Genomic DNA, 12349 nt, shown 5'->3' with positions numbered 1-12349 from the left:
TCTGCTTATTTTGCATAAATTCAAGGTCTAATTGAACTGTCACTGTCTGTACTTTTTGAATTTCATTTCCCTCTGACCTCATTGCTTACAGTTCCCCTACCCAGCCATGTGTATATATACCTGCAAATGAGGATAGTACTTCATGCATAGGATGAAGTGGAGTCCATGAAAGCTGCCATAATACATTTGTTAGTCTTTTTTTAAGGTTCCACAAGACACTTAATGTTTTTAATTAATCACAGTGCTCAAAATTATGTGCTTAACAAAAGTCAGTATTCAGCAAATGGGTTACAACTTTTCAAGTTCAATTGAAGACCCATAATAAAGTCATAGAAAAAAGAAATAACAGTGCCACCTTTGAATTTAGGGATGTGATGCTTAAGAATTTTGTTTGGCCTGCATTTTTAAGCAAATTGACTTTATTTGCACTTCCCAGACAGGCTGATCAGAATGCAGTTATCATTTGGTTTTCCCATGTCCCTGAATTTTGAAAACTCAACTCAGCCATAAGAAGAGCTGTCCTTAGACAAGCGAGCAAAGGGCTGGATGCGCCTGATTGCATCTGATCTCAGAAGCTAAGCAAGGTCAGCCCGGGTTAGTACTTGGATGGGAGACTGCCTGGAAATCAGACTTCCTGCATTGAGCAGGGGGTTGGACTCGATGGTCTTGTAGGCCCCTTCCAACCCCTTGATTTTATGATTAGCTGCTGTCTCTTAATCCCCCTCCCTGCCAATTTACAAGGTGGGGATAAATGATACTTACCTACTGTACAGAGTTGTTTCTATGCATTAATGAGATAATGGGCAGTATCCAGGGGCCTTGCGCACATGCGGCCAGCCCCACCAGTCATGTCCACACGCTCCCAGCCCCGCCAGTTTCAGTTTGTGTGCATCCAGTTCTGTTGGTTGCAGTCTGCACACAGCCCCTACCACTTGTGGTAGCAATGTAGTGCTTCTGGGCACAAGCCCCCAAACGAGTGGAAATGCTAATCTCTGGAAGGAGCACCACATCGCAGCCACAAGCGGCAGGGGCCACATGCGGACCGCAACCTGTGGGTCTGGGCACACACAGACCATGACTGGCGGGAATGGCCACATGTGCAAGGCCCCTATTTGATACTTCCCAGAGTACGTGAAGCATTTACAACTTTCAGAATGTGCTCAGTATTAGTTATTATTAATGAAATGCTTACCAAATGGTGGGAATGTGTATGGAGCAGCTATGTTGGATGTTGCTCATCTCTGTATGCCCACATTAATTCCTGATCATTTGCTTCAAGGAGCATTAACCATGGCAATCATATCCCCTTTCCTTAGTGCGAGGTATGTTGGTTTCTATGCATGCAAATAGATGTGAGATAAGAATGTGGAATAATGTGACTGATGCCACAAAGGCAACAATAGCTCCCTAAAGCAGAAGAAAGTAGTGATATTCCCCCGTAGGTTCAAAGGGAAGGCACTGCAGGCAGGCAGGGTGCTCCTCCAAGCATAGTCCTGCCCACACTGGAAAAGCAGTTCAGAAAACACAGGCCAAGTAACTGATCCCAACAGTTTATGAGGAGAGATATAGATCAACATTGTAAAGCATTCTGCATATTAAAAGTGATGTTAGGTATTACTAATAAAATAGCAACAAGTGGAACCTGCAAGAAAATGTTGCAGTGTATCCTCACCTCCTAGCAGTGCTGCTCCTGTTCAGGATTTCAGCCAGACATGATCTCCTCCAGGATACTATAAGCCACAAGGAATTCAGACCATTCCAGTCCCTTCCACCTGATACTCAACATTCTGTGGCTACAGAGTATGTTCAGTCTTCATTGGGCTTGGGTGTTTTTTGTGATGTTTTTTGCCACATTAGGGTTTGTTTTTTAAAGTTTTTTGTGTTTCTGAAAACCTAGTTGTTTCCCTGGGCATTTTAATACCTCCTTCTCGAATCTCAATGGCCCCCTTCTGGCTCCATTTTTATTGGCACTCGCCATCCGAGTTTGCTATCGGTACTGGTAAACTCTTTTGTTCCATATTCTGAAAAGATACTTTTTAGTATTCTGAAAAGGCTGTAAATACTGGAACCTCTACTTTAACAATGCAAATATACAAAATGAAATGGAGAATGGAGAATGAACTATTTATTAACAATAACTACTAAAAATGGTTTCAAAGGGTGTTGCTGAGAACGCATGCTTATTTTACATCAGAATTCACAAAACAAAGGAGATAGCGCCGTTTCCAAATTTGACACCAGATTCCTTTTCACACCTTGTAAGTGATATATTTTGGGACGCCAGCTACTAGAGAGCCAGAACATTTGAGCAGTCATTTTCCAAGCTGGCTCTGTCTAGCTTTACATTCATTTCATCTCCTTGCCTTTTTCTCTCTCAGAATCTTTTTGCTTTCCTCCCTTCGTCTCTTATTAACAGGGTTCCGAGGATCATAAATTTCAAAAGTGTCTTCATCTTGCACGCTTGCATCTTTCACCTTTCTGGTTTTATCCTCAAAACGGAGCACATGTGACATCCTGGTAAGAAGAAGATAAGCAAACATATTGGTTGGCCAGGCTGATCTGAGATGTTTTTCCCAGAATACCTAAGCCGAATTTGTTTTTGGATGAATACTATAATAAGCAGCAGTCAACAATTTGCACATCATTACCTTACATATAGTGAAAGTGTTAATTCCACACATTAAACAACATGATTCAGTACAAATAAGTGGGCTGGAAAATAAAATATTGCTAGCAATGGAAAAGATTGGTGGCTAATGCCTATAAGCATTAGGGGTTACTGCCTCACTAGAAATACTCAATAGATTTGAATTTTTTTTCCCCTGAGGAAGGTTTCAACTTTCTACCAAATCATGTTGATCATGTTACCATTTTATTAATCTTCTATACATATTTTTCAGCCATTTTGAGGCTTGCATCTCTTTTTTTTACCCAATAAATTGCCAAAAGGTTATATACCTTTTTCAGGATATAACACATTTGTTATTGGCATGTATGACCATACGAGATGACAAAAGGCATTCACATTAAACTTTAAGTATAAATTAATAGCTATCCCTTTTGCTTGCCCCAGAATGCCTGCCATTTGCAATGGATTCTCAAACTTTGACCTTTGATTTGACAGCTGACCTTGCTTGTGACCCTGCTTGGAGTAAGACACCTGTGCTCTGATCCTTCCTGCACTTGGGTCTGCCCATGACCCTTCACAACATATTGCAGTCAGGTTGCTTCTTTGTGCTGGATCAAGACACAGACTGCTGAAGCCTCGGCTGCAAGCATGCCCAGTGCCTGAATCAGTGCCTGAATCTCACACCTCTCTCACGCCTTGAATTAAGACAGGAGAGCTCCTACTGTCTCAGGGCCAGGTGTAACAGTGCATATACATATGAGAAGGCAGCCACAACAAGTTCTCGATTCTCTCGTGCATGTAATTTGTACTGCTTACGTGCACTTAACTCTGTTGGACTGTGGCCACAACATTTTGAGGAATTAATGTAACATGGGTTTGATCTGGCTTCCCTTGAAGATACCAACCTTGATATCCCTGAAGACTTCACTAATCATGCTCCCAAATTTTTAACTTTAAATGGTTCTTCGTGCATTAAATCTCCATTAATGGAGAACTTTGAACAATTTCTGATGACTGGTTGCTTCACATAGCATCTGACTTCACAGGGGATTAAAGAATGTCTTAATCAGGAAATAGCTTTCACTGACTAAAAGCTTGGGTGTTTGGCCATGGAAGCCATGATTCAGCAAATACTGCCTGTGTGTCTGTCTGTACTTGCCTGGCTAAGGAAAGGAAGAACTTTGCTTTTTAACTTTGACCCTTTATAAAATGTCTCTGTTCTAAGCTAAACCACTACAGAACTAAGCTAAGTCAATGTTTTAATTATTTGTAATTTTGCCCTGGTTGTCCAGAAGCTCTTACTTAACCCTATAAAGATCTCCAGCTACCTGCAAAGATATTCCTTTTAGTATAATATAGGGGAAAGAAAAACAATGCTGTTGGAAAGCCACTGTAGTTCAGCAAGGAAGGTAAACACAGACTGAATGCTAGATCCCCAGGAACCCTTATCTGCCTGGCTGTTACAAAATCTATTGTGCGGTGCTTGATGGCAGTTATTCAAATCTAAACATCTGTGCATATTAAAAGCCATTCCAAAGAGGCAGTGAGAGTGACAAGACACCAAATTTCCCAGAGGAATCTCAGAAAGAGCGACATCCTTTCAACAATTAGGTTTCTCAACTTTCCTATTAATCACATTGTACTTTCCCAAAAGTTGTGTGTTTGGCATGGATGGTGCAGTAAAAACTGAAAACACATATTGTTGGCAAAAAGGATTAACTCTATAGGAGCATAGCCTTTACAAACAATCTGAATGCCTAAACTTAGTTTGTTCCAAAATCTGCCTGCCTGCCTGCCTGCACCTATCTTTACTTCAGACAATGTTTGTATTAACTTCAATTAATCAAGTTCCCAATGATATGGAGCTATATCAACATGGGTGGGAATCTTAACTATCTTGTTTGGCTCTAAGTGGCAGGAAAGCCTGGAATGCATCAACATAGCAACTCTGGCTTTATTAGTAGAAGCTCTTGTATTGGGAAAAATGTTCCACTCTTTGAAAAGGATTGTTGTTGTTGTTGTTCAGTTGTTCAGTCGTGTCCGACTCTTTGTGACCCCATGGACCATAGCACGCCAGGCCTTCCTGTCCTGCGCTCTCCCCCGGAGCGTGCTCCTTGAAAAGGATACTCCTCCTCTTCCCCTTTCACACTAATGACAGGTTAGAATCATAGAATAGTAGGGTTGGAAGGGGCCTACAAGACCATCGAGTCCAACCCCCTACTCAATGCAGGAATCCAAGTCAGAGCATCCCCGACAGGTGGTTGTCCAGCCTCATCTTGAAAGGTTTAAGGACTGTAAACCAGGATTTTCCCCCATTGAGAAATACAACGCTTTCTCACATCACAACATGTTGAACTGAATGTAGCTTTTACTTAATGCTTGTAGGATTGATACTTTTCACAGAAGTTATAACATTTAGATTAAAAAAAAAAGTTTATTTCTACCCTCTGGAAAGGAGATTTTTGCATTCCCTTTTAAGCAGCTATTTCTGAATTGGTAAATATAAAACAATCTTATTTAGTGCTTTTGTTGTTTCCTGCTGTTTATTTGTTTTTATTTAATTGGATTTTACTGCTTTGGTTTAACATTGTAAGCTGTTTTGAAGTCAGCAGAAAGCTGGGGTACAAATGTTTGAGGTAAATACATAAAATATACTCCTGTGTAGATACTTAGGTCTAAAGTTCTGCAACCAGCCACAAGATTGATATTACTAACTACACTATACTGTTGGCTCAATAAGGAATAAGAAGCTAATAGAAAGCATGGTGATGTTGGATAGTATAATATATCCCTTTGTTGTTGTTGTTGTTGTTGTTCAGTCGTTCAGTCGTGTCCGACTCTTCGTGACCCCATGGACCATGGCACGCCAGGCCTTCCTGTCCTGCACTCTCTCCCGGAGCGTGCTCAAGTTCATATTCATTGCATCGGTGATGCTATCTAGCCATCTCATCCTCTGCCGTCCCCTTCTCCTTTTGCCTTCAGTCTTTCCCAGCATCAGGGTCTTTTCCAGAGAGTTTTCTCTTCGCATTAGGTGGCCAAAACATTTGAGCTTCAGCTTCAGTATCTGTCCTTCCAATGAGCACTCAGGGTTGATATATCCCTAACCAACAACAAGAAAAATCTGAACTACAATAATCATTAGATGAAATATTAGAACATGCTGTGAACAAATGTTTGTTTTTAATTTTTTTCCTGATTTCTGCTGTTTCAAGTTTTTGCAGCAATTTTTTATTATTAGGATTTACTGATTGTTAATTACTGTTTTTATTTTTTATTGTTCAGTTGTAAGCTACTCTAAAATCTTTTGTTAAGAAGAAACGCAATCTATACATTTAAATATAGATTAAAAAAAATTAAGAGGGACAACTTCAGAGCTTTGCAGCCTGATCCTATTCATGATCAGTCAGAAGTCCTACTGTGAACAATGAGACTTACACTCAAGTAATTGCTAATGAATAAAATTAAGGGAATAGGGAAGAATATGTAATAGATAATTAATAATGAATATGTATGAAGGCTCACATACATTTCTTGTTTAACTCAAAACAAAAGGATAGTACGAGAATTATTACAAAATAGTTCATCTGTTTTTCTTTCATCCTTTTTGAGCCACTTTTTCTAGTGCACAGAAAGGGACTGGAACAACAGACATGATTCTCAGCATAATTCATTCCTGACCCATGTGCCTCCATAAATCACGAATTGTAGTGAAGTGAAAGCATGCCTAAACTTTGCAATATCCTATGGGAATACACTTCCAGGCTTGTTACAGAGTCTAAAACCCTAACAGTAACCCCAAAATTTATGTCGTCATTCATATCCAACATTCTAGTTGTGTACTGCCTTGATGGCTTTTCAACAAATAAGGCAGTATATAAAGGTTAATAATAAATAATTCAGCAACAAAGTTATTTACACTGTAATTTCTTTCGGTCTACTCTAACTATGACACAACAAAAACTTACTGGGTGCCAGAGCTCACTCTGGGACTAAACAAACAAGAGAGAAAAAATGTGATGCAGGGCCATGCCAACTCTGAACCTGTTCAAGCTTTTCAGAAAAGCAAAACTATTTTCCCACAGGGAAAAAATGGTTCCTCTGGACAAGAACCCAGCCACCTCCATCATCATGGTTGCAAGATGAGAGAAAGAGAACAACTCTGCATCCTAACCCAATGAAAGCTCAACAAATCTGGGTGAGACAAGTTCATATCTCCCCTAGCAAATTCCTGGGCTTCATGTTTTGGGAAACTTGCCCTACATTAAACTGACCTCATAAGCCAAAGATTAGCTCAGAATGAAAGCAGACTTCTCACACTGATTTAATTCTCCTTGACCCAAGGGGAGAAGTAATATTTCATTATTAGACTTCTTTATATTTGTGCATTTGTTACATAGTCCCCAGGCAAGGGTACATTGAATCCACTTGCCTCCGTGAAAGAACAACTCAGCAGGTAGAGATTTATACCCCTTGTTGGGCTTTGGGGCAGAGAACTACACCTTTCATTCCACAGGGGGTGCTCAGGTAGGTATTGTTAAGCTGTGCTTTTCATAACGTTCAACATCATTTTTTTTTTCTAGAGACGTTGCGTGTCCAAATCCTACTGAGTGGGTTCTTCACCTCTGCCAGTCCTCCTTGGATTCCTCTCCCCTTGGGCGGGTTCCCTTAAGCCAAAGTTGATAATTAAGTAGTGTGCCTTCTGGTGGTTCTTCTTTTAAGAAGGCTAGGTCTGGACACCCCAGGGCTCCAGTGGAGGATTGGGCAGGTTGCCAGAATGTGGGAGGAAGGTTCTAGGCAGCTCCCCGGCTCCAGGGTAGCTGTCCAGTGTAGTTTCCTCTTCTTCTTATGGTGGCCAACACCAATCTGCCTCCCCCTTCTCCAGACCTCCCTCCTTCCTTCTTCACTTTCTTCCTGGCTTCATAGTTCTCTCCTTCCACCTTCACCTCCTTCCTTTCTGATTCCTCTCCTTCCGTCTTCTGCCTCTAATTTGCCTTGCATTCCCCCCAGATGCCTCCATTGCCCTTGTTATAAGCTGACACTGTGAGCAGGGTTCCCGCTGGCCCAGCCATGCTCTGAGCCAGCTGCAGCTCAAGGAACTCCCCAGCTCGACAAGCAAAGACATGGCATCCTGTGATACCATCATAGCCAGGAGTTGCTGCTTGCCTCTGCTCTGGATGGGTGACTTCTTCCTCACATTGGGACCGTCCAGCCCTGGCAGTACATGACAGCTAGTTTAAAACATCGTTCCTCTGTTGCTACCATTGTTGGTTTAAATCCAGCCCTCCCCAACCTGGTGCCCTATAGATGTATTGGACTACACCTCCCATTGGGCTGCTGGGAGCTGTAGCCCCAAACATCTGAAGGACACCAGGTTGGGGAGGGCTGGATTTAAACCAACAATGGTGGCAACAGCAGCTGCCACCACCTGGATTGAAAGAAATAGACAACTGGCTTCTCACACTCACGGAAGCTTTGGGCTTATGTCTTCTGGATATCCGCTCTGCATGCTACATGTTAGAATGTCTTCTGAAACTGGGAAGAACTTCAAAAGTACAAAATTCAACTGGGCACACACAACCACTTGGGCATGCCTAAAGTAGCTCTTTGGATTGGACGGTAAGTATTCCAACAGAACTGTTCAGATTAAGTGCCTAGAAGATTCAGTTTAACAAGCATGGACAGTATTTTTTTTTAAGTGCCCCCCCAGTTTTAATTAATTAATTAATTAATTAATTAGTATATTTATATTCCACCTTTCTTCCATCATGGAAATGTACATGAGGTTTGCATGCAGCCTCCCATCCAGGCACTGACCAGACCCAGACCTCCTTAGCTTCAGCAAGGTGGTATTTTCAACGCAGCTTTACATTGTCTATAAAATTTATCTACTGTCAATGTGCTGACAGTTCCACATTTTCATCTTCTAAAGTTACAGAATTTTGAGAAACCCCACTGTGCAGCTTCTGCTTATGTCCAGAAGCTGACAGTTCATGTTTCAATTTTGCAACGCACAAAACTCTGAACTATAAAGTATGCTAAGGATTTTGTTTTGTTGGGGATTTATTTTGTTTTGTACTTCAGGAAAGGTAAGAGTATGTTTCTCAATGAGAAGTTTTAGTAACTGATGAAACTGTTACCCGCAGTTGGTTCTTATGGATGCCTTTCTGAAACTTTTGAGGAAAAAAAAAGGGGAGTCCAGATGCCAGGGTTCCTTCATTTAAATATTTTGTATCCTGCTTTAAGAGTTTCCCCAAAGCAGCTTATCAGTAAAAAATAAAAAACAACAGCAATTAGTATCAATCACATCTCAAAAAACACATCAGAATAAAAATCAAAGAAATCTAGCATAAAAAAAACAGTTGAAACTAGCCATAAAAAGCCTTGAACGAAAACAGTTTCAGCCAACCCATCTAAAAGTGAGTTGGCTGAACTCTCTAGGAAGAGAATTCCATAACTGTGGTTCCACCACGGAAAAGGTCCTGTTCCTGGTGCCTGTCAATTGGATCTTTTCTAACGGCAGGCCACAGAACAGGGCTCTGGTACTGATTTCAAGGCTTGAGTAGGTCTATATAGGTGTCTATGGTCTTAAGCTAAGAGTTGGTGGTCCTGGGCTAGATGGACCATTGAATTAAGTTCTAAATCTTTAAATGAATGGAAACTAAAGCGGACAGTTCACCTGACATACAGATCAGAAGGAAAAGAAAAAGAACAGGAAAAGGAAAAGAAGAAGATGCCATCGTTGCTGCAAGGAGAGGAAGCCCTTCAGTGTTGCAAGGCAGGTGGGATCCGGTGCTCTTGCTGCTGCTGCCTTGCTGGAGCTCTACCTCCACCTGGGGGACTTCTACTCTGCCTCCTTGCAGATCCAGGTCCAGCCAAGCACCACTGGGGCATAAAACCTAGGCCCGGTGGGGGCGGGACACCCTCCGGCGGGTGTCGCCTCCAAAGGGGGCAACACCAAAGGGGGTTGCCCCTTTGGGGGAGCCACTTCGGGGGAGCACAAGGGTGAGGGCCTGTCCCCTGCTTGAAAGGAAGGAAGGGGACTGTTTGCCTCAGTGTGACCTATTGGACTGCCTGCACTAAATATGTGTTTTCCAATGAAGGGGGGAGGTGTTGGGAGCCAGGGAATGGCCATTAGGTTCTACAGGGCAGAGGGAGAAACGGAGGGGGGAGACAGTCACACTCTAAAGGCAGAGTGTATAACAATAGGGTGCTGACTGTCCCTAAACTGTTCCCCAATTCAAATAACCTGGATGACCCTGGCAACAGACCCCCTGGGTTGAAACTGCTACTGCTGAATGCTAGGTCAGTGAATGGTAAAACAACTGCTACCCAGGACTTGATCCTGGATGAGCGCACTGACCTGTCTTATATTACAGAGATCTGGCTGGACAAAGCTGGGGGTGTTAATCTCTCTCAGCTCTGCCCTCCAGGGTTCTCTGTTCAGCAGCAGGCAAGACCTGGGAGGTGAGGAGGTGGAGTGGCAGTGGTCTGTCATGATTCGATCCCCCTTACCAGGTGCCCTATCCCGCAGTCTGCTGGGTTCGAGTGTGAGTATTTGGGTGCCCGGGACAGAATAGGGATTCTGTTGGAGTACCGCTCAACGGTCACCCTTCCTGAGCTAGCCAGGGTAGTCTCGGGGTTGGTGTTGGAGACCCCTCGGCTTGTTGTGCTGGGGGATTTCAACATCCATGCTGAGGCTGCCCTGTCGGGAGCGGCTCAGGACTTCATGTCCGCCATGACAACCCTGGGTCTGTCCCAGAAGGTATCTGACCCCACCCATGCTGCTGGGCACACTCTGGACCTTGTTTTCTGTGCTGGATGGGGTGATAAGTGATCTGAGAGTGGAGGAACTCTCTATAGTTCCATTGTCATGGATAGATCACTACCTGGTGGGGTTTAGGCTTGCTGGCACTCGGAACCTCTGCAGGGGTGGCGGGCCGATTAAGATGGTCCACCCCAGGAGGCTGATGGATCCGAATGGTTTCCTGATGGCTCTTGGGGATTTTCCTGTTGCCTCGGCAGGTGATTCTGTTGAAGCCCTGGCCGATCTCTGGAATGGAGAAATGACCAGGGCCATGGACACAATCGCTCCTGAGCATCCTCTCTCACGAAGTGGAGCTGCACCAACACCCTGGTTTTCTAGGGAGCTGGCAGTGATGAAACGAGTGAAAAGATGACTGGAGCGACGTTGGCAGAAAACTCGGCATGAATCCGATCTAACACGGGCTAGAGCCTATTTGAAGGCCTACTCTGTGGCAATACGGGCAGCAAAGAAAATATTTTTTTCTGCCACTATTGCGTCTGCAAAGAGCCATCCAGTGGAGCTGTTTCGAGTGGTTAGGGGTCTTTTACACGCTAGCCCGCAAGAGGATAATTTAAACCCCTCGACAGCCCGCTGTGAACAATTTGCTCAGCACTTCGCAGACAAAATTGCTCAGATCCACTCTGACTTGGATGCTATAGTTGCTACAGATCCAGAGGATGTAACTTTGGCCCCTGCTTGTCCAGTGTTGTTGGATACTTTTCAATTTGTACAGCCTGAGGATGTGGACAGAATCCTTGGAGAGGTGAGAACCACCACGTGTGTTCTAGATCCTTGCCCTTCCTGGCTCATAAAAGCAGCCAGAGGTGGACTGGCCGAGTGGGTAAGGGGAGTGGTTAATGCCTCCCTCAGGCAAGGCAGAATTCCAGCCTGCTTGAAGGAGGCGGTGATGAGACCTTTGTTAAAAAAGCCCTCCCTGAACCCCACTATATTGGATAATTATCGGCCCGCCTCCAATGTTCCATTTCTGGGCAAGATATTGGAGCGCGTGGTGGCCTCCCAACTCCGGAGATTCCTGGATGAGACAGATTATCTAGATCCATTTCAATCTGGCTTCAGACCCGGTTATGGGACAGAAACAGCTTTGGTCCCCTTGGTGGATGACCTATGCCAGGAACTAGACAGGGGGAGTGTGTCCCTGTTGGTTCTGCTGGACCTCTCAGCGGCTTTCGATACCATCGACGATGGTATCCTTCTGGGCCGCCTTGCTGGGATGGGACTTGGAAGCACTGTTTTACAGTGGCTCCATTCCTTCTTGGAGGGGCGGACCCAGAAGGTGGTGCTGGAGGACTCCTGTTCGACTCCCTGGCCATTGGCTTGTGGGGTCCCTCAGGGTTCTGTTTTGTCCCCCATGCTATTTAACATATACATGATACCACTGGGGGAGGTTGTCTGGAGTTTGGGGGTTCGGTGTCACCAGTATGCTGATGACACCCAACTCGACTTTTCCTTTCCATCTAATTCCAAGGAAGCTGTTGGGGTGCTGAACCAGTGTCTGTCGGCAGTAATGGACAGGATGAGGGCAAACAAATTGAAGCTTAATCCAGACAAGACAGAGGTGCTCCTGGTCAGTTGAAAGGTAGATCAGGGAATAGGGATACAGCTTGTGCTAGATGGGGTTACACTCCCCCTGAAGACACAGGTTCGCAGCTTGGGTGTACTTCTGGATTCAGCCCTGAGCCTGGATGCCCAGGTTTCAGCAGTGGCCAGGAGTGCATTTGCACAGTTAAAGCAAGTGCACCAGCTGCACCCGTTCCTCGAGAGGTCTGACTTGGCTACAGTGGCACATGCTTTAGTTACATCCCGTTTGGATTACTGTAACGTGCTCTATGTGGGACTGCCTCAGAAGAGTGTTCAGAAACTTCAGCTGGTTCAAAGACCTGCGGCCAGACTGCTGA

At 44.1% G+C, this 12349-nt stretch overlaps 1 protein-coding gene across 1 annotated transcript in view; it reads right to left on the bottom strand.

The window, feature by feature from the left end:
* Nucleotides 1–202: 202 nt before the first annotated feature.
* Nucleotides 203–12349, bottom strand: part of CWC27 (CWC27 spliceosome associated cyclophilin) — a 162329-nt gene continuing 150182 nt past the window's right edge. Inside the window, exon 14 of the mRNA XM_084833319.1 lies at nucleotides 203–2514. Coding sequence (XP_084689445.1) covers nucleotides 2352–2514 — 163 coding nt within the window. The 3' untranslated portion in view covers nucleotides 203–2351. The remainder of the gene's footprint in view (nucleotides 2515–12349) is intronic.

This window comes from Heloderma suspectum, chromosome 2, assembly GCF_057233095.1.
Source record: "Heloderma suspectum isolate Gila_16-S chromosome 2, 16-S_ref, whole genome shotgun sequence".
In the NCBI taxonomy this organism is placed as follows: Eukaryota; Metazoa; Chordata; class Lepidosauria; order Squamata; family Helodermatidae; genus Heloderma; species Heloderma suspectum.
This window is presented reverse-complemented; position numbering and strand designations above follow the sequence as displayed.